General features: G+C 38.0%; 1 protein-coding gene across 1 annotated transcript in view; it reads right to left on the bottom strand.

Annotated features, from left to right (window-relative positions):
• Positions 1-21314, bottom strand: part of DYNC2H1 (dynein cytoplasmic 2 heavy chain 1) — a 349851-nt gene that overhangs the window by 75072 nt on the left and 253465 nt on the right. Inside the window, exons 83-85 of the mRNA XM_075546528.1 lie at positions 20096-20200; positions 3731-3847; positions 458-667 (exon numbers count right to left, since the gene is read on the bottom strand). Coding sequence (XP_075402643.1) covers positions 458-667; positions 3731-3847; positions 20096-20200 — 432 coding nt within the window. The remainder of the gene's footprint in view (positions 1-457; positions 668-3730; positions 3848-20095; positions 20201-21314) is intronic.

The following is a 21314-nucleotide window of genomic DNA, read 5'->3' as shown; positions in this document are numbered from 1 at the left end:
ATCAACACTCATGGATACAGGACTCAAGAAATCAAATGACACATATCATTGGGTAAATCTGCTGCACAAGATCACTTAAGAGTATTGAAAAGCAAAAATGCTATTTTGCAGACTAATGTGTACCTGATCCAAGCCATGGATATTTTCAAATGGACTCTTACTCAGGTGGGGCACTGAATAAGAACCCATAGAAAACTCAATGCATTTGAATAGTGCTCCTGGAGATGAAAACTGAAAGGACCCAGGACTGAAAAAAGAAGACACAGAGCGAGACCTCGTCTCACACGCTTTGACATGCTACCAAGAGAGACCAGTTCCAGGAAAAAGACACCATGCCTGGTCAGGTAGAGGGGCAATGAAAACGAGGAAGGTCTCATGGAGATGGACTGACTGCGGCTGCATGAATGAATGGTTTATAATTTTCAAAATGGAAACATACATGGACAAATCAGCTTACCTTCTGGTTTAATAAAGCACTTGCCAACTTCTGTACTTCTAAACTCAACAGTGTAGTTCCTCTGATGACTTTGCTGAGAGCGGCAAGTGACTGATGGACACTTTGTACTAAACGAATGGCATTGAATTGTTCAAGAATGATGAATGATAACATCGGAGAGCCTTGTCGTTCATTAGGAGGAACAACTTTGTGATGAATCAGGTTTGAGTTCTAAAGAAAGAATACATCATGTCACATTTATTAAAAAGTAACAAAAGTATTGGTATACAAACACTTTAAATATTTAAGGGTTTCATTGTTTTGTCCTGTTTTGAAAATTTCTTGTGCTATCAATGGCCAAGTTGATTTTCTCTGCAAATACACAGGAAGCAGAATCTGAAGTCCAGCCGCAGTTGAAGTGACGCGGAGGTGGGGACTGAGAGTAGTGGGCAGGGTACGATCAGGAGCAGCTGGTGCTCCATCCGCCAGGGAAGGGAACAGCACGCTGCACTTCCACTCTGCCTCTACACCGAGCCGGCGCCTCTGCTTTAACCCATGGACACGCGGTTAGCTCGGTTTAAACACTTCCTTCATAGCATAACACTACACCAAAGTGTTTAGCCTCAAGCCTGGTGAATAGTAGAGTATGTGCTGTTCTTTCTACATATCTGCTTTTGCAGGAAATGCGACACATAAGGTATCTGGGCTTTTGAAACAAAAATTAAGGAGTCTCATTTATTTAAAACAGCTTATAAGATTAAGAAAGAGAAAAATCACCTGCAATAGCATTTTGGAAATGTCAAAGAATTGTTAAAAGATAAACCTGGAAAATCTTGTTCTTGTACCTAATTATGCTAGTTTTATCTACGCATTCAGCTTCGACTCCTAGTTAAAGATCTTTTCTCGTTATTTCTCAACCTCTCAGAAACCGTTTGGAAGAGTCAACAATCAGCTTTAATGGAACATTCTCTCCTGAAGGCCAACTGTTGCCGACAGTGTGTCAGCGTACATTATCGAGGGCCTCGGTTTTTCAGCTGGCCTTCCACTTTGCGAAGCTCGAGGTTCTCCTCAGGGACTGGTCTCTCCTGATAACATGTCCAACATGCTTGAGAAGTCTCACCATCTTGCCTCTAAAGAGCATTCTGGCTATACTTCTTCCAAGACAGACTTGTTTGTTCTTTTGGCAGTCCGTGGGACCTTTGACCCACACTATAGTTGGGTTGAATTTTCTTTGCTCTTCCTTCTTCAATGTCCGACTTTCGTGTGCATATGAAGCTATTGACAATATCTTGGCTTGGATTAGGTGCCTAGGTGAATGAGTGCTTTCAGTGCCATTCTAGTGTCCAGACCATTTCAATGGGTAGTCCATCAATTTCTGCAGCCTTGCTTTTGGCTAATACTTTCAGTGCAGCCTGGACCTATTTCTTCAGCACCATTGGGTCTTGCTCATATACTTCCTCATGAAATACTGCTTCCTCTAAGCTAAAGGATGACCATTTCTATTTGCTACAGTGACTCTTTGTATCCTTTCCATCTTCTAATGCTCCCTGCATCATTCAATATTTTGGCCATATAATCTTCCAACATTGCCACTCAAGGCTTGAGCTTTTTCTTGAGTTCTTTCATTTTCCGATATACTAGCATGTTCTTCTGTTTTGGTTTTCTAATGATAGGTTATTGCACATTTCACTGTAATATTTTGTTCTGTCTACTGGAGTTTCCTTTAGGAATTTTCTGTTCAGTTCCTTGACGTCATCGTTTCTTACATTTTCCTCATCTACTCTACGATAAAGAGCAAGCTTCTTCTAACATCCACTCGATCTTTTCATTCTTGCTCTCAGCAGCACAGCCACACACAGGCGCCACGGTCCGACAAACTGACAGGCGAGTGGGGAATACCAAGCAACAGCTAGCCATGTAGGAGTCCTGCTGGTTATAGCTGAGGCTGCTAACTGCAAGGTCGGTGGTTTGAACTCATCGTCCACTTTGAGGAGAAATGAGGCTGTTTCCTCACATAAAGGCTTAAAGTCTTGGAAACAGTTCTACTCTGTCCTATAGGCTTGATATGAATCAGAATGGACTCAGTGGCAGTGATTTTGTTTTTAATACATGTATAAATTAAACACATATTAACTAATTTAATGACCATGCCACGCCTATGAAGAAAATATTATCATCTTCCCCATATAACAGATAGGAGAAGTGAGGCACAGAGAAATTTAATACCTTCCCTATGGTATAAAGTTAGTAGATGTGACAGATTTGAACCTTTACAAGCTGGCAGGAGGAGCCCCTGGGTGGGGAAACAGCTCAGCGCTTGGCTACTACAGGACGCGTACCTGGGACAAAGGCCTGGGGATCTATGTCTGAAAGATCACAGAGCACCGCCCCTGAAACCCCTACGGAGCCCAGCACTGCTCTCAAACACAGCGGCTTGCTAGGAGCCTGGAACTGGGTCCATGGGGTCTTGTGTGGGGGGTGGGGGTGGGGGGGGTGTTAGTGTGGCTCTAGAAGACGGCCATTCAGAGTGTAAACACCAACGGCTCAGAACAAAGACGGGCCATAGCGCAGGCAGCGGTGATGTCTGGCATGTTCCTCATCCCCGCCACGACCAAGAGCAAGCTCGAGAGGCTCTCCTACATCCACTCGGTCGTTTCACTCTGGGGCTAGCTGGACAGGGGACCACTGCACAGCAGGCTTGGCCATACTGGTCAACAAATTCTCTCACTCTCTCGTTTCAAACAGTTTTAGTAGCCTATAATTAAAAAAATTCTCTTGTCTGACCCCCTTTCCCAGAAGAGATAAAAATATTGTTTATTATCAAGGAATAAATCCCCATACAATAGTAAAAAACACAATACATTAATGGCTTTGGTTAATATACAGAAATTATTTTTATTATCACAAAACAAGTTGATTTTCTGTTGATAATTCCTTTGCTTTGAAATTGATTTCCTTCCAAGACTTTCTCTTTAATAGTATTCATTGACGTTATTAATACTAGAGACTTTATGAATAGAAAAGGAGAGACAGAGTAGGGAGTGAACACAATATATGGCAGGTATAAAAGATGACATGTCACATTACAGTCTATGGCAAATTAACTGCTGATGGAGCTTCTTGGGCTCAGGCTCTTCTATAACCACTATTTCTTCAATCTCTTGAGAGCGATTTAAATTTAGTAAGTAGAGATCAATGCAAATTTCATACTTTTACCATGAAGGGAAATCCTGTCATAAAACTGGAGAAAAACATAAACAGGAAAAATACTCCAAATAATATCCCATGGCTTACCTGATTTAGTTTCTTCCAGAGGTTGAGGACAGGAGAAAGCTCATTAGACCAGATTTCTCTATCAAATTTACAACCAGCTGTTACCGACCTGCCCAAGATCCTCAACTGTGATATAACCTGTATGAAATAATAAACAATTTTAGCCACACATAAACAAATAATATAGGTACAAATGTAATTGTTTTACTTTTACACAAATAAAGACCAAGGGCATTATAAACAAGTTTTAATTCTATTACATCTACCCAATTGGCTTCACATTTTAGTGATCTAACTAAGCTGTTTAAATTAATTTTATATTGAGAAAAACCATAATAAATGCATATAGTGTAATGGCTCTTAATGGAAGAGCTGCTTCCTGTCCGGAAAGCTCCAATTACCCACTCCCAATAATTTATTATATCTCTACTTCCTCATTTCCAAAATTCAGAATATTTTTCAGATTGCTCAACTTAAACTCCAGAATGTTAGAGTGCTGACAAATAAAGAAAAGTGTTTGTTTTTTAAAGATGAAAATGAGTGGATGCTTAGACACCTACGCAGACTGAACAAGTAGGAGACAGTCAGCTGGATGAAGCCCATGCCTCAGTTTGACAGGATATTTGCATACGTACATTTACTTCTGTTTCAAATGTACACTTGAATGTGGTACAGCACACAAGGGACAAAGTTAGCATGTCCAAACACCGTGAGGGAGCAAGTCGCTGGACCATAATCTTCAGGGATATGGAGGTCAATTGGTCATGGTGCACCAAGACAATGCTCTACATTCTAATGTGATGGGTAGTGAATGGGGTCTTAAAAGCTTATAAGCAGTTATCTAAGTTGCAACTATCGATCTCTTTCCATCTAAAGCAGAAAACAATGGTGAAAATCATAAGGCACAAGGAAATAATTAATTCAATTGATCATGCAAACTTCAATCTCCACAACCCTGACATCAGAACAACTAGAAGGTGCCTGGCTACCACACCAACTGCTTGGAAAAGGATCACATTACAAAGTCCTGGCTAAAGCAGGTAGATAATGTGGAATGGACCTCAAGATCAGAGTAGAGACCAGGCTTCCTGGTCAAACAGAGGCTGGTGCGGTCCTCTAGACTCTGGGTCTCATCCTTCAGGTTTGGAAATACCACACCTGTGTATGAGAAAAATCAACACCTTACGATGAAAAGGGCAGCATTTACCCAAGGATTAAGTTCAGGGGGTTCTGAAAGAAGAAGAATGTAAATGGAAACACAAGGAGGGAGTGGGGTGCTCGATGGTACATTAAGAGGACTGACAAGGGGTACATTGAATCAAAATGTATCTGATGGTTGAATGTGAAACTATCTTCTCTGTAAACCGTCCCTAATGCAAATTAAAAAGTTGTTTAAAATTAAAAAATGAGAAGATGCTAAACTGTACAGCAAACACTGTATCAAGTGGTAAAGCAATTTTAATTGTTGATTGAAAAAAATATTCATCAGCCTAAGTTTTAATGCTCTATATGAGTTTTATTCACTATTTTAATAGTTTCTCTACAGTCAAGGCTCAAATGAAATAAATTTAGGACAGTGAGTTAAAGCTTCTCTTCCAGGCCAAAAAATATATATTTATGACCAGAAGCAAGAAAATATTCATCCATTATTTAGGATTTCCAGTTCTGTAACTTTATTATCACCACCTTCATAAACTGACTTACATTTTCCTTTCTAAAAGATGTGTATTGGCTCCTCTTTAAAAAACATTAATTAGCCTTTTAAATTATTGATACAAAATATTACATAGTATGTTAAATATTATAGCTATCTATTGATTTTTCTTAAGTATTTCAATTGAATATTAAAAGTTTGCTATCTCACAGATGTTGATTGTTTTTCTGATTTTACTTTTGAAATGTACTATAAGACGTTTTTCTTTCTAACACATTGGGCTATATTTCACCAACTGCTGTATTCCTATATTAATAAAGTTAATCATAAACTAAGGATCATAAATCTTTTAGAATGAGTGCACTGGCTAGTTGTTAAATATTCAGGATTATGTTATTAAACTCAAGTTACATATAAAACAATAGTCAGATTCTCGATTATTAAAGAAATTGTGATGATGCAGTGTTTCATTTTATTTGTTTTTCCGATAAATTATTTTCATTTGTTTCAGCTGAACCTACATCAACAGCTAACTTATCAGCTTTGCTAGACAACAAGACTTCAATAAGTGGTGTCAGGGCAAGTGCCAATTTTCGCAATGGTAACTTCTGTAATAACTTACATGTGATTTAAATTTGCCAATCACAACAGAAAACATGAGCACAAAGACATCTGAAGAGAAAAGGTTTCATATCTTTTTCATATGTGATGTTAAAATCTACCTTAATTAAGATAAAATATTTGCCAAGCAAAAGAGGTCTTCGAAATTAACACTTCAGGCTTGCTTGTCTTAATAACTATATTCTATTACAATCTTTAATGAGCATTAGAGGAATAAAAAAGGGAATTCATATATATATAAAATGAAAATAATTTTATTAATGAAAACAAAGCTAACACTCAATAATGAATCATCTTTACTTTTTAAATAAAACTTATCTTTTACAAACTGATAAACATTTTTGTCCAGTTAATACAAATTAAAGAATATTTTTTCAATAGTGCTTCTCTAAAATGGCAGCAAAGGAGCTGAAAATGTATCTGATTAAAACATGCCGGCATCAATTTTTCCATACTATAGCCATACTCAAGGACGTGCATGATGCTACTACCTTATCTTGATGAATGTGTAAGGGTTATAAAGAAGATACTAAAGACGTTGTTTCGATTCCACCTGTTCTCATTACAAAAACCAGTGAGACATTTCAAAAACAGCTACACTTCTTTTATCACTGGACTGTTATTTTTCATTTTTTCCTGGTGAAAAGGGGGTCTAAGGGAGAGTCATGGGGGCCTCTATCAGTCCAGTATAGGCTGTACGTATTTATGGAATTAGACTGCCTCATCCTTGTCCCAAATCACTGACCTTTGGTTAACATCCCAACACTTAACTCACTGAAGCACCAAGGTTCAGTCTAATAAGTAAGTCGGTGTTTGTTGTTGTTTTAATGAGTTTGAGTTTTGCTCTACATTTTTCTCCTATTCTAACAGGGCCTTTGTATTGTGTCTCTGGTCAGAATGGTCAGTACTGGTGCCTGGGCACCATCTAGTTCTGGTCTCATGCTGGAGGAGACTGTGGTTCGGGAGGGTCCTTAGTCCCGTGGGATGACTGCTTCCTTGAGACGTGGTTCCTTCACTTCTCCTTTCTCCAAATAAGTGAAAAAAGAAAGTTTTAACTTTGATGGCTGCTTGCAAACTTTTAAGCCTCTATAAGCTACTCACCAAAGTAATAGGTAGAACATCATCTTTATGAACTGTTACGTCAATTGACCTAAATGTCCCGTCACTATGGTCCTTAGCCTTCAATTCCAGTAACTCAGTCACCTGAGGTGCTTGCATATGTCTAAGGATCTAGAGAAGCCTCCTGTGTGCTCGATGACATATACTGATATAAGCAACACTACAGAGATGTACTGTAAAAACAGATGCCACAGCCAAACATATATGCACATGCATCTCTATTTACGCAACCATTCACAAATCTGGGGCTGTTTTCATCGTTGTTGCAGAATTGTACACTGTACTGTGTACTGACAAACCCACACCTAGTGCCAACTGAGTTGATTCTGACTCACAGTGACCCTATACAGGGTTTCTGACGCTGTTAATCTCATGGGAGCAGTCTGCCTCATTTGCTCCCAAGAAAAAGCTGCTGGCTTTGAACTGTCGTTAGCGGTGCAATGCCTAACCCACGGTGACACAAGGGTTCCAACACGGAGCACAGGGCTCCTTTATTCTGTGTAATTCCTGGTGTCTTCATTTACATTGGTCCCACTGTGCCATCTTCCCCTACATGGTACACTGCTTCCCCCTCACCAGGGCTGACATGATTCTATTATCTAGAAAGTGATTTTTTTCCTTCTTCCCTTTCTTATCCCTGGTAACCATAAAAGAACACTGACCCTGTATGTACACCTATTCTTAATTATTTATGGAGCTAAGCTCATACACTACTTGTGATTGACTTCGTGAACTCACCATAATGTCCTCCAGATTCACCCATGGTCTAATATGCTTCCAGGCTTCTTCATTACCCTTTGTCATTATTCACTTTTCCATTATGTACTATTGTCTGTGCTACAGCCTGTTGATTCATTTGTTTCCATCACTTAGGCTATTTTCATCACTATTGTGTAAAATTCTGTTCTCTTCACACCTATGCCGATTTGGTTCACTGATCTATTTTTATAGGATATACATGTAGGATTAGGACTTCGGGATCATATGCTATTTCTAGCTGTTTAAGGAAGTGCCATGACATCCTATCAGATAGAGTATACTACACTATACTGCTGTAACAATCCCACCAGCAAAGCATGAGTGTCAATTCCTCACAATCTCATCTTGTTTTGGTTTATTTAGAAGGTGTCATTTTTCACAGACATAAGGCACTATCTCATTGTAGTTTTGATCTGTATTTTCCTTACATAAGGAGCATATCTTCCTGTTTTTGTTAGTACCTGAACATCGTCTTTGGTGAAGTATCTGTACATGACTTCTGCTTAGTTTTTAAATTGGATTTTGTGTGTGTGTGTCTTTTTGATGTGTTGGCATTTTCTATGTATTTAGAGATTAGACCCTTGTCAGATATGTCAGTGTCGATTTTTTTCCCCCAGTCTGCAAATTCTTTAGTTTTTTGGGAAGGCATTTTGGTGAGCATCGATACTTAATTTTAGAAGGTACTAGTTATGTAGTGTATCTTCTCTTTTGTGCAGATTTAGTTATATTCAACAGTGTACATATGGCAAAAAATCAGGACTCCTAGTTTTGTCCCTATGTTATTTTCCAGAAGCTCTATAGGTTTAGGTTTATGGTTTAAGCCTTTGATCCATTTTGAGTTACTTTTTTTTTGTATGGTGTGAGGTATGGCACTTTCATTTTTCTGCAACTAGGCATTCAGTTTGGCAGCACCATTTGTTAAAAGGACTGTTTCTTCCCCACTAAATGGACTTTGACCCTATGTCCAAGTCAACTGTCCCTAGCTGAAAGGTTTATCATAAAACTCTAAATTATATGCTTAATCGTATTTCCTTTGGATATTTGTACACAGAAGAATTTTATATAATATTACATTACTTAGTTTATAGAACCTTAGAACACAGGCTTCATGTTTATTTAGTCTTCTTTTGATGTGAGATGTTTCCTTCGTTTTATTTTATTTTCCTATCCTTATTTTCTCTTTGACTGATTTTCTCAACTACTAACTCTGCCCTAGTAGCTAAATTTTTCACTGAACAGTCACATACAAGAATTACTTTTAGGAATGATCATATAAATTAATAAAAATATGTTAATTCTTATTTTACAAAAAGAAAACAAACATAAAAATCAACTAATTTGAATTTTTCCAAATATAGCATACTAGATGTCTGAAGAAAAATTCATAGTACAGACATTTTCTAAAATACGAATTTTAAAAATATAAATATTTATTAAGGGGATGCTGGAAAATTTTAGGGGGATATTCCAAAGGAGGAGCTAATACAAGAATTAGGGGGGTCTTTGGGGTTTTGCTAAGGCATCTGCCTATTCTAGGGTTTATAGTTTGTTTTATTTGCTTTTTATTTTAAGATACTTTTAGACTTACAGACAAGTGGTAAAAAAATAAAGAGTTGTCAGTTACCCTTCACCTAATTGAAACAAAGAAGGTATTTTTCCTAAAGTTAACATCTTAAATAGTCATAGCAAGAGCCATCAAACCAGGAAAATAACACTGGAACAATGGTATTAACTAAACTAAGGACATTATTCAAATTTCCCTAATTTTCCCACGAATTGTCCTCTGTTTCATGAACTGCCACGTTGCATTTACCCTTTCTCTTGTTGCTGTTACTGTCAGGTACCACTGAGTGGATGCCAACTCACCGTGGCCCCACGTGACAGAGTAGTCCACTCCCGTCTGTGACACTCATTCTTTGTATCGCATGACCTCACATGTTGAAGAATGCTGTCGGAGAACATTTTGTGAAATGCCCCTTCTTCCAAAGGGTCATAATGTCCACATTTTCAAAGATGGGAGACAAAAACATTTACAAAACTCCCAAAAGCCAGTACTCAGAATGTGAATTTTAAAAGCACATGCCCTGCAGAGGGAAAGACTAGGGGGAAAAAACTTGGTTCTCTCTCTCCTGGCTCAGTAAGGAAGGTGGCGAGAAAGAAAACGTTCTCTCAAGACAACTATAGTCCTATAACTTGGATTAAAGCAAATCCCACTTCTCTCTGGATAAAAATGCTTGCTATATTTTAAACTTGGACTTCAAAGAAATCAGCTAGATAACATTTTAAGCAATAAACACGCATAAAAAATTAACAAAACTCAGCAAAACACATGAGTAATAATTTATACGAGCAGAAGACTGCTGTGTGAGTCTGGGTAGACTAGAGAAATATCCCTTGACACACATATGTGTATAAGAAAGAGATTTATATTCAAGAGCGATTGAACATTGAGAAAACATCTCAACCCAGTCTAGTCCAAGGCCATAGCCTGTTATTAGCCCATATGTCTGAAACCAATCTATAAAGTCCTCTTCAGACTCATGAAACACATGCAATGAAGGCAACTGCAGAACAATCACAAGCCAGTGGGTAGAAAGTATTTCCGTCCAGTGGCACTGTAAGCGTCTCAGTGCTGGCAGGGGTCTCTTTGTGGCTTCGGCTTCCGAGGTCTGGTTGCGTCCATGTGGCTTGTCTTCTGCAGTGTCTCCCAGATAGCAGCAGCAGAGAGAGAGAGAGAGAGGTGTCTTCTGCCTCCAAGGTGGAAGTACTAGGTTTTCAAGAAGGTCATGCCCACAAAGAAGGCTCATTGGCTATCTCCAGATTGACAGCCTAGACTCCACCCCTGCACTTAGTCCTTAAATTGACACCAGGTTAGTTGACTGCCACAACTGCTTAAAATCATATTGCCTGTGACCCTATGAGTCATAAGTGCCTGTCATCTGACCTGTTAAGCATGGATTTAATTCACCTGTGAAGCCACGAGTCATGATCTTACTGGTTCCTGGTTCATCAGACCAGCAGCCATTCAAGTCAGGAAGAGCTTCCAGCTTAATATCTGATCCATGGACTTGTAACAGACTAGACTTACTCCTATCTATAAGTGGGTGAGCCACTTGCGTAATATACACTTCTATCTGTCGGCTGTCTGTCTGTCTGGATATATGTTGTTGTTAGATGTCATCAAGTTGGCTCTGACCCCGAGCAGCCCTATTCACAACAGAACCAAACACTGCCCAGTCCAGCATCCTTACGACTGTTCCTATGCTTCAGTCCACTGTTGCAGCCACTGCATCCATCCATCTCATGAGTTAGACTTCTTTGTGGCTGCCCTCTACTTTACAAGCATGATGTCTTTTCCCAGGGACTGCTGTCTTGACATGTCAAAAGTATGTAAGACGAAGTCTTGTCATCCTTGCCTCTAAGGAACACTCTGGCTGTACTTCTTCCAAGACAGATTTGTTTGTCCGTTGTTACTCATGGTAGTTTCAATATTCTTCACCAACATCACAATTCCAATGCATCGATGCTTCTTCGGTCTCTCCTTATTCAGTGTACAACTTTCACATGCATATGAGAAGACTGAAAATACCATGGCTTGGGCCAGACTTATCTTCATCCTCGGAGTAACATCTTTCCTTTTCAATATTCTAAAGAGGCTCTGTGTAGCAGGTGTGTGTGTGTGTGTATTTATACATACATAATGTGTGTATGCATACATATACATACATATCATATATATACATATAGACACATATTTGTATGTATATCACTGATCTTGCTTTTAAAAGAACCCAACCTAACACTACTGACTTTATTTCTTTATTCTATCACTTATCTCCTTATCTATCCATCTATCTATATAATCTATCTACCTATATTCTCTCTTTATGTGGCTGAATCAAATAAAAATTCATTAAGCCACATTTTAAAATTCAACTCAACTACTAGTTCTTTTTAGTAGCTATTTGGGGATCCTTAAAATTTACCTACTCAGTATTCCCATCACTCATTAATATTTTCATGCTCACCCTGAGTGCCTAGCCAGACATAATACACACAAGGGATGTAACAAACCATGTTGCCTTTCTCCCTTACATACTGCAAAAATGAAACTGGATGGTTGAAGTGAGGCACAGGAGGACATTTAGAAGGCTTATTTTCTACTGCTGATATATGTAGCAAAAAATATTTATTCTAGTCACACACAAGACCAATTTTTACTTTATGCTGTTGGTTTGTGAGATGAGATTTCACTAAGCATCAAAAATGAATGTACAGGCACTTTACTGTGTTAATAACTCACATAATCATTTTAGGCAAAATTTATGATATTAAAAGCTTGAAAATAAATCCTAGAGATTTGCTTGCTTCTGAAATTTCAACATAAGCAAATAATGAACTTCTGATCCAAAGATGCTTAACATTAGTCTTAGTATAAATTTTATAATTTAGAAAATAAATCACATATACTAATGTTTATTTATATTTAAACTTTAGTTAAAACACAATAATTCAGACCTAGAATTAATCACTAACTTATAAGAAACAGTAGGATGCAGGTCTGCCTTGAAGAAAGGTAATGGGGATGCTTTTATGTATTTTGCATAATTAGTGATGATAACCCTTCCCCTCCTCAGAGTGAAAATGTACTTTTTTTTTTGAAAGTGTACTTTTGAGTATAGAAAAGTACAAATACGCTGGAAAAAGAACACAACAAAGAATGTTATATGATACACTACATAACATACCCACATAAAACCTCACCACTCCTACAATTTTCAATGTTATCTATTTACCATATTCAAAAACACTCTAACACCTAATGTATAAGTTAATGATGTACTCATATGATCCATCCAGTCCTGAGTAATTACGCAAGGGTAATAACCTATATTTTTACAAACACTTTTATAGAAATGCTAATAGCAGCTGAATTTTAGTAAACCCCAACTAGAAATCACCTAAATATCCTTCAGAGCGAATGAATAAACACACTGTAGTATGAATGGAATATGACTCTCATAAAAAGCAACAAATTGCTGAGACACATAACGAGGATGTTTCTCAAAGTAATGCTGAAGGAGAGATTAAAACACCCTCGAGCTTATCCTGATCCTTGTGCCCATTCGGGCCACAGAGAACCGTTCGATGGGTTCTGCAGCTGGACGTTTTATGGAAGAAGTAAGCCTTGCCTCTCTCCTGCGGAGCACCTGGAGGGTGTGAACTGCGACCACGCAGTTCATTTCACAGCCAAGGCCGGAAGTCAGGCAGAAAACAACACTTACTGTATGATTCACTTTAGATGCGCTTTTATAAAACGCAGTGTCCCATCCTGGAAAAATATGTTGGGCAGAGATGGGAGAGGGAGAACGTACCAAGAGAAAAAGGGGAAGGCAAATTGTTCACTATCTCGATATCGTGATGCTCTCACTTGGTATGTATCAACTGTGTCCAATTGTGCAATCTACATATTTGCATTTTATAAAATGTATTTAATACCCGAACAAAAGTATAAAAAAGGAAACATTTACAACAATTATGTTAGTTTACATTGGGGTTTACGTAGGAGGTCTGCTGGTCAAGGTGTTTCTTGGTGGGTGACTAATTAGTCCCCTGTGCCTCTGTTTACCTAGCAGTTAAAAGCATTGCAAAGTAACTCAGTTCTTTATGACCTTGCAGCTGAAAGCAGTGTGCGAGAACTCAGTTCTTCAAGACCTCTTTAAGATTCGTTTGAACCGTGCATGTCCTTGTGCTTATCTTAGAATATAGTGCTGTTATTATTCAAATGCTTAGAAAGTGTGCCTAGTTAAGTAACACCTGCATAGATAAGAGGTTCAGAATGTTTTTAAAGCAAATTCTTTGATGTATATTCTGTAACCATCCCTTGTGTAAGAAGAGTATAAAAGCCAAGCTTTGAATATACTCGGGACTTCAGTCCATCAGACTGTTGTCCTCCCAATCCATGCTTTGTATGTCTCTTTCTTTTCCTTTCATCCGCACGCCTCATTTCGGACCCAGCTTGATGCGGGAGAGCTGGTCTAAGCACCTGCAGGTTTATCTCAGATGGATTGTTTCATTGGGGCAACCTTCTTGGTTTTCTGTTTTTTAACATTTGAAACCCTGGATTAATGAGACTACAGAAACAGCAAATAGAATAAAGGTTGCGGGGTGGGACACACTGCTGGAGGGGCGAGGTAAAGGGGAGCAGATGTCAAGGAGTTCAAGAAGAAAGAGAAGATTAATTTGGAAAGAAATGTTCTAAAATTAATTGTGATGATTGTACAACTTTTTAATATGATTAAATCATTGAATTGTATGTGAATTATGCCAATAAAACTGTTAAAAATGGAAACTCAAAAAGGCACACTTAAACAGCCATTAAAGTACTAGTTGTTCAGACAGAAAAATTGGTGAGAAAGAGCTTGTGCTACCATTGAAAATAAAGGTCAAAACTTTCATCTCTGGGATCTGGCTTTGAGTGTTGGTGTAACGTAGGAACTAGTGGCTAAAACTGCTACTACTCCGAGAGAGGCCTAGACCCTGCCTCCTCAATTCACCGGCTACCTATCTGCAGGCTGGGCCGAGGCCCCGGATGACTTTCCAACTGTGATGGGGGCTGGCCAAAGAATTATCTGCCAAAAACCAAGCCAGATCTGGATGAAGGTACTATGAGTTGCCTACCTTTAAGTAGGTGATTACATATTCATCTTCATGTTTTCTACCTTTTAAAAATTAACTTTATTATGACATTTTCAAATATACAAACATGGTTTTACTACAGCATTTTCAAGGACACAGAGATACGCACTATCCAGATTTCAACTACTTTATTTCCCTATATTTTAGTGTTATGACTGTGTCTTTTAACAGATCTCAAGCCACAATTTAATTTTTACATACATAATATGTATCTCTTGAAAAAACAGACACAACCATAAGGGCAGCATTTCACCAGAGAAAATTAACAAAAATTCACCAGTGTCATTGGGTCCCCGGCCCATATTTTTTACTTCCCTGTAAAAATTCGATTGTTAGAAACAATATGTACTGAAAATTCAAGTCTTTGTTATGTATTTTAAATCTCCTTAAAGCAGAGCATTACCTCTTACATGTGTTTTTGTTTGTTTGTTTTTGTTTTCCCAGGGCACTCACCTGTTGGTAGATAAGTTAATTATCTTGTAAAATTCCCCCCACTCAGAAACGACTTGTGTCATTTAATTCGATATGTTAACCCATTTTCTCCTTTTTACTGGAAATCAGTTCTAAAAGCTAGATCAGTGAGGTGCCTACTTGCTGTATTTTTTTAAGAGTGCTTCTGGAAAGCATATTTCACTTTCACAGGATGTCTGAATGACTCATTTGCATTTTGCAAATATTGATCTCTTACAATTGATCCCTTGTTTGCAAATTCTACCATCAATTTTCCATCTAATGTTTCAAATCACTCTCTGAATCAATTATTTTATTAAGTTTTTAAAAATGGTAATCAGTGTAATTCTGTCATGGTTTTTATCTAATCAGCTAGCAGTCTTCAATAAAGGAGAATTTTCTTTAATAAAGAACTTTCTTTCATCAACTTCCCTTGCATAACTGTAATATAATTTATAAGGCAAAGAGAAAACAAAGGCTTAATTTTGTCCCTTTAATTCTCATCTTTCAAAAGGATATTTTCATTTCTTAGTAAGTGGAAAATCAGATGAACTTAGTATTTCCATGTAAATATCCAACAGAATAAATATAAAATCTTTGTGTATTCTTTTAAAAAGCATTGATAATGCTTCAATACACTGGCCTTCTCACCCACAGGTCCGAGAACTAGAAATGAGGGAGAAAAAAAATGAAACTCAGCTTAAGAAGACATAAATTAGTTGATTCTGCACAAAAATATATATTTAACATCTTGTTTTGCTGATGGTGCCAAAGGCAAAGTTGTCGCTAATAAATATGCTAGTGAAATGTGGGTTAATATATTCTAATGGAGACAGAGCTGAGAGAAAAGAGCCAGCTTAGGCTTCCTGGTTTCAAAAAATGAAATTACCAGAAACTTGTGACTCTTCTAATAATTGAGGAAAAACCATTTGATTCTGGATAACTGCAGCTGCCACCTAAGAGTAACCACAGCTGCTGCATTCATAAAAGCCATTCAGTGCTATGCTGCTAAAATTATTGCATTGCTAATTCATCCTCAGATCTTTGGCAGTAAGAAAAGTTGTCATTACATTTGAGGAATAAATATACCATATTTAAAGATTTGTTTTCAAATCACTATTGCAGCTATGAAAACTAATAACTTATGAAACTTGAAAGCATGCTTATGTAAAAAATATGGAGCTAGCTCTTAAAGAAAAATATGTACCTGATGGAGAATTAAATGTGTAACTTTTACATAAGAATTAAAGTTGCCCTTTGAAATGCTCTGTTCAGCTCTTTTTCATTATTTTTTTAGTTTCTTAACTTGTCTTCTGACATCCACTTTGATCTTTTCTTTCTTTCCTGTCTTTTTAATGACCTTTGACTTTCGTCATGAAGGATGGTTTTGATGTTTTCCCACAACTCATCAGGTCTTCTCTCACTAGTGCTCAGTGCATCAAATCTGTTCTTTAGAGCTTCTCAAAATTCAGGTAGACTCAAAATTGTTTTTTTGGGTCTAGTGGAATAGCTTTAATTTTCCTCAGCTTCAGTCTGAAACTACATGTGAGCAATTGATAGTCCCTTCCACAGTTGACCCCTGGTCTTACTTTAGTTGCTCACATTAAGCCTCTTTGTTCCCAACTTTTGCATTCCAATCATCAATAATTATCCATGTGTCTTGATAACATGTTTGATCAATTTCCAATTTCTCGAATGATGAAACTGAGTCTTTGGTAGAATTCTTCAATTTCTTCATTATTAGCTTTTGTAGTTGGTACATAAAGTTGAATGATAGTTCTACTGATAGATTTCCTGGAAGGTGGACAGGTAGAATCCTACCACAGACAGCACTGTACTTTATGATGGATTTTACAAAGGCCTTTTTGACACTGAATGCCACACCATTTGTCTCGATTGTGTTATCCCTGGCATAGTAAATCATATAATTTTTCTGATTCAAAAAGGTCAATACCAGTCCATTTCAGCTCACTAATGCCTAGGGTATTGATCTTTGTCCATTATATTTCTATTTTGACCAATTTCAATTTTCCTAGATTCATACTTTGCACCGTCCACTTTGATCGTTGCAGATTTTTGCAGCCATTTTTCCCTACGTTGAGTGATGCCCCATTAGCAAGTGAAAATCCAGTTGGCTCCAGTACCACAGGCTTTACCCGACTCAGGGCACCAGGGGTGGCTCCACACAGGAAAATCAGATCCCTCTCAGTCACAATTTGACTGCCCTCCAACCAAGGCGCCCGTCCTCCAACACGATCTTCCACAGTGTCCTGCATCCATTCGTTAGGTCTTCAATACCTGACAGTTTCGAAGCTGTGTATAAGGTGTTCAGTGGCTCCGGTCTCTGAAGTGGGAGCGGAGTCCTTCTGCATTGTCTATCCTTAGTCTGGAGTCTGAGCTAAATACTGGTTTTCAGTGGCTCCCGTCTCTGAAGTGGGAGCGGAGTCCTTCTGCATTGTCTATTCTTAGTCTGGAGTCTGAGCTAAATCCTCTTCACTTGGGGTGACCCTGCTGGCATTTGAAGTGCCAGTGACATAGCTTCCAGGATCACAGCAACACACAAGCCACCAAAGGATTACTAGCTGACAGACATGTAATTTTAATATATATAAAGCTTGAATATACGATCTTTCTGGATTGTCATGATAACCCAGACTCCAACACACCAACCTATGAACTGCTCTGTCCCAGAAAAATTGTAAACCCAATAGGGCTGTGTTCCTCTGTCCTACAAGGTCACTACAAGTTGCAATTAAGAACAATATGACAGCAAGGAGTTCCGTTTGGTTTGGACTTGAAAAGTTTTATAATATTAGGTATTTGTAGGAGTTTAAAGCATACAGGACTTGGGCTTAAACATTAAATCAATTTTTCTATATTTCAAAGAAAACATAAGACTAACAGTATATATCTTAAAGTATGTTTAGGTTTATTTTAGAAGGCCTGTGAACACACACTCACATATATATATACACGAATATATAGATGGGGCTTCAAAAATTCATGGAAAAATGAAAAACTTTCCCCATTAACTTTTTTAAACTCCCTTGTATAATTTTTATATCCTACTGGTGGAGGCATTACGGAATAATTATTGTGGGTTAGATACAGCAAAGAAGAGCCAGGGCCACAATCGATAGACCCTAACAAAAGGTGATAAAAATAAGGAGTGGAACATCAAGTGCCTCAAAAAATACAAAAACCACCTTACCAGACTAGTTCGGACTGAGCATAACCCTGAAATACCTGTAAAACCTGATAGAGACTACCTCTGAGGTTACTTTCTGGCTACCGTTTATACTCGAATATAATCCGACCTGAGTAACAGCTGAGGCACCTAATTTTACCACAATAACTGCATTAACATTGTGCTGAAAAACTCAACTTACACACGAGTATGTATGGCAAATAACAAATTAGTTCCCCAAATTAAGACTATTCCCCAGTTCTGTGCATCATTAAAATGAGCATCCACTGGAGACGAAGCAGTCTACAATTACTTTCGAGCAAAGATGAGAATTTTAAGGGGGCAGAAAACCTAGATCAATGGAAATAGAACCAGCAGTGGTGTACATTATAAAAAATGTAACCACCATCAGTTAACAATATGTGTGGAACTTGTGGAATAGGAAGCTAATCTGCTGTGCAACCCTTCACAGAAAACAAAAAAATATTGATAAAAAAGGAAGAAAGCCATTAGAATATTATATTTGTTATAAAGTTCAAAGCCATGCAGGACTGGATAACAACCATTTTTTATCAAAATGGAAAAAAGAACTGGGTACTGTCTCAGCTGAAGAGAGGTTGTTAAAATCTTATCTGTTCAGAAAACATTAATACCCATATAAAATCAAATTTCTTAATTTTTAAAGATATGAGAATTACTATTGAAAATGTATATTGAACCCAACCAATAATAAGAAGAAACTGTACGGATTTTATAAGTGATGGCCAAACTACAAGTACACTTGCATACAGTAAGGGTAAAAGAAACGCTGCACATAGATATAATGCAATGTAAGTCGAATGCCTGGCAAATGGCCAAAAAGAAATTAAGTGCTGTCAGGATCTTACATGCACTGGTGTGCAGCGGTCATGGCAGGGCTGCTTTTGCAAGGTAAGCAGTGGTAGACCTCAGGCGCGCTGAGGGAGAACGGTGCGGCTTTCCGTTGCCTAAAGAGGTACAGACTTGGAAACTCACATGGGTGGTTTTACCCTGTCCTACAGGCGCTACGGGTTGGCACAGACTCGATGATCGTGAGTTCGGGTGTGTGTTTGCGTCCATAAACACACGTATGTAACAGTTCATAGTTCAGTGTCCCAGAGATGGTGCACCATGTCTACCAACATACCGAATGCTGAGGGGGCTATTGTAATGCAAAGAACACCTTCTTTACTAGGATGGCCTGATTTTAAATTCTAGTTCTGCATTGTTTAAGTTACATAATAGCCTGTCTCTCAGTTTCTTCATTTGTAAAATGGTGAAAAAATAGTTCTTACCTCACGGAGTATGAAGATGAAATAAGTTCCTGGATCTAAAGCATTTAGGAAAGTCCCAGGAACACAGTAAGTGGTCAATAAATAATAGTGCTTCTTAATGTTTGGGGTCAATAAACATGCAACAGATACTTTCCACAATAACCTTTTTCTGCATCTCAATTTGAAAATCCAAATTTCTTCCAATTTTACAGTATGTTTACATATTAAAAGAATATTAAAATTGTTTTCAACTAATATGAAAACATACATCATCTATCTGAATTTGATGTGTTTAGTGAGACATATTTGACTATGTAAATTAAATTGAAAGTAGCTTTAATAAAATAAATCACAAGAGTAAAGCAGTGTATTTTAAATCAAGTTCAATGGTATTTGTTAATTTCATCAGACAAATTAATTTATTACTACCTATCTAAAACTTATTTAACATGAAGCTGAAATCTATTATGTTAAATAAAACCACCAAATTAAAAAAAAGTTTTTAATGAAAGCTTCTAAACCCTTTATGTAGTATGAGGTAAAATGTAATGTTTCTTTCAGACAGAGGAGTAACACATGTGCTGAAGGGCATTTGGGCGAGTTACCTGAGAACTGATCATGCGCTGAGACGAGCGAGCAATATTGGCAGGCAGACCAAAGAAACTAGGCTTGTCATCCTCCGGAAGTTTTTCTATGACAGCACGATAATCCTAAGTGTGAAGAGGTATAGAACAGTAAACCTATATAGAGACTCGCAGATACTAAGAAGCACTATTTAACAAGAAACTTCATCATAAAGAAGTACCATGGTTACGCATGGACAGTTTGAAGTAGAATGAAATATAATGAAGTGCACGATATTCCAAAGTGCATGAAATGAGGTCTCGCTGTCCTCACTTCTTGGGAGCATTCTGGCTGGACGTAGAGATTTGTTAGTTCATGGAATTTCATTCTGTAAATCATTCTCAGCATTCCCTGAACTCTCATTTGAAGAGTTATTCACGTATGATAAACTAAGTATAGACTAAAAGGACTCTTCAGGTTGGCCCAAAGATGAGAATCGACTTTTATGTTTTGTTTTCATGAAGAGGTAGGTTATTTTAAGGTGGGCATTACAGATGTTAAAAGATGTCCCCTTTGAGGACTAAGGTGCACCTGACCCATGCCATGGTGTTTCCAACGCTCTCTCACGCAGGCAAAATTAGGGCAATGATTAAAGAAGCCTGAATAAAAATGAACGACTCTGGATTCTGGTGCCGGACAAGCATATTGACTCTGGTTCTGGAATGCCACAACATACAAGTCTGGACGTGCAGCCGGAAGGCTCCCAAGAAGTGAGGATAGCTAGACTGTATTTCGTGCACTTGGGACAGGCCTCCAGAAGGGTCTGGTCTTTGGAAAAGGATAAGATGCTCGGAAAAATAAAAGGGCAGTGGCAGGGAAGAAGAACCGCTTTGAGAGGGGTTGACAGGGAGGCTGAAACAATGCGCTCAAGCATGGCAGTAGCTGGGGACCAGGCACGATTCCATTTTGTTACACAGGGTCAATATGCTTTGAAACCACCTTGATGGTATCCAAACACCAACACTGGTTTCCAAACGTAAGTAAATCTCAGAGAGCAGGTACATACATAAAGCACAGGAAAGCTGATGCACTTTTCCTGAGGGAGGGGTGAAAGACTTATCCCCTGCCCTTCCATTAGCCTCTCCCATTTTTGGCAGCTGTCCATGAAATCTTTCCAAGGAAACAGACTCCAGTTTGAAAACTAAAGCTCTGTAAAGATGGCAAATCTAAAAAAATCACACTGGACTTTGAAATAACTTT

The sequence above is a fragment of the Tenrec ecaudatus genome, chromosome 4 (genome assembly GCF_050624435.1).
Source record: "Tenrec ecaudatus isolate mTenEca1 chromosome 4, mTenEca1.hap1, whole genome shotgun sequence".
NCBI classification, from domain to species: Eukaryota; Metazoa; Chordata; class Mammalia; order Afrosoricida; family Tenrecidae; genus Tenrec; species Tenrec ecaudatus.
The sequence above is the reverse complement of the archived record's forward strand: the minus strand, read 5'-3'. Positions and strand labels throughout refer to the sequence as shown.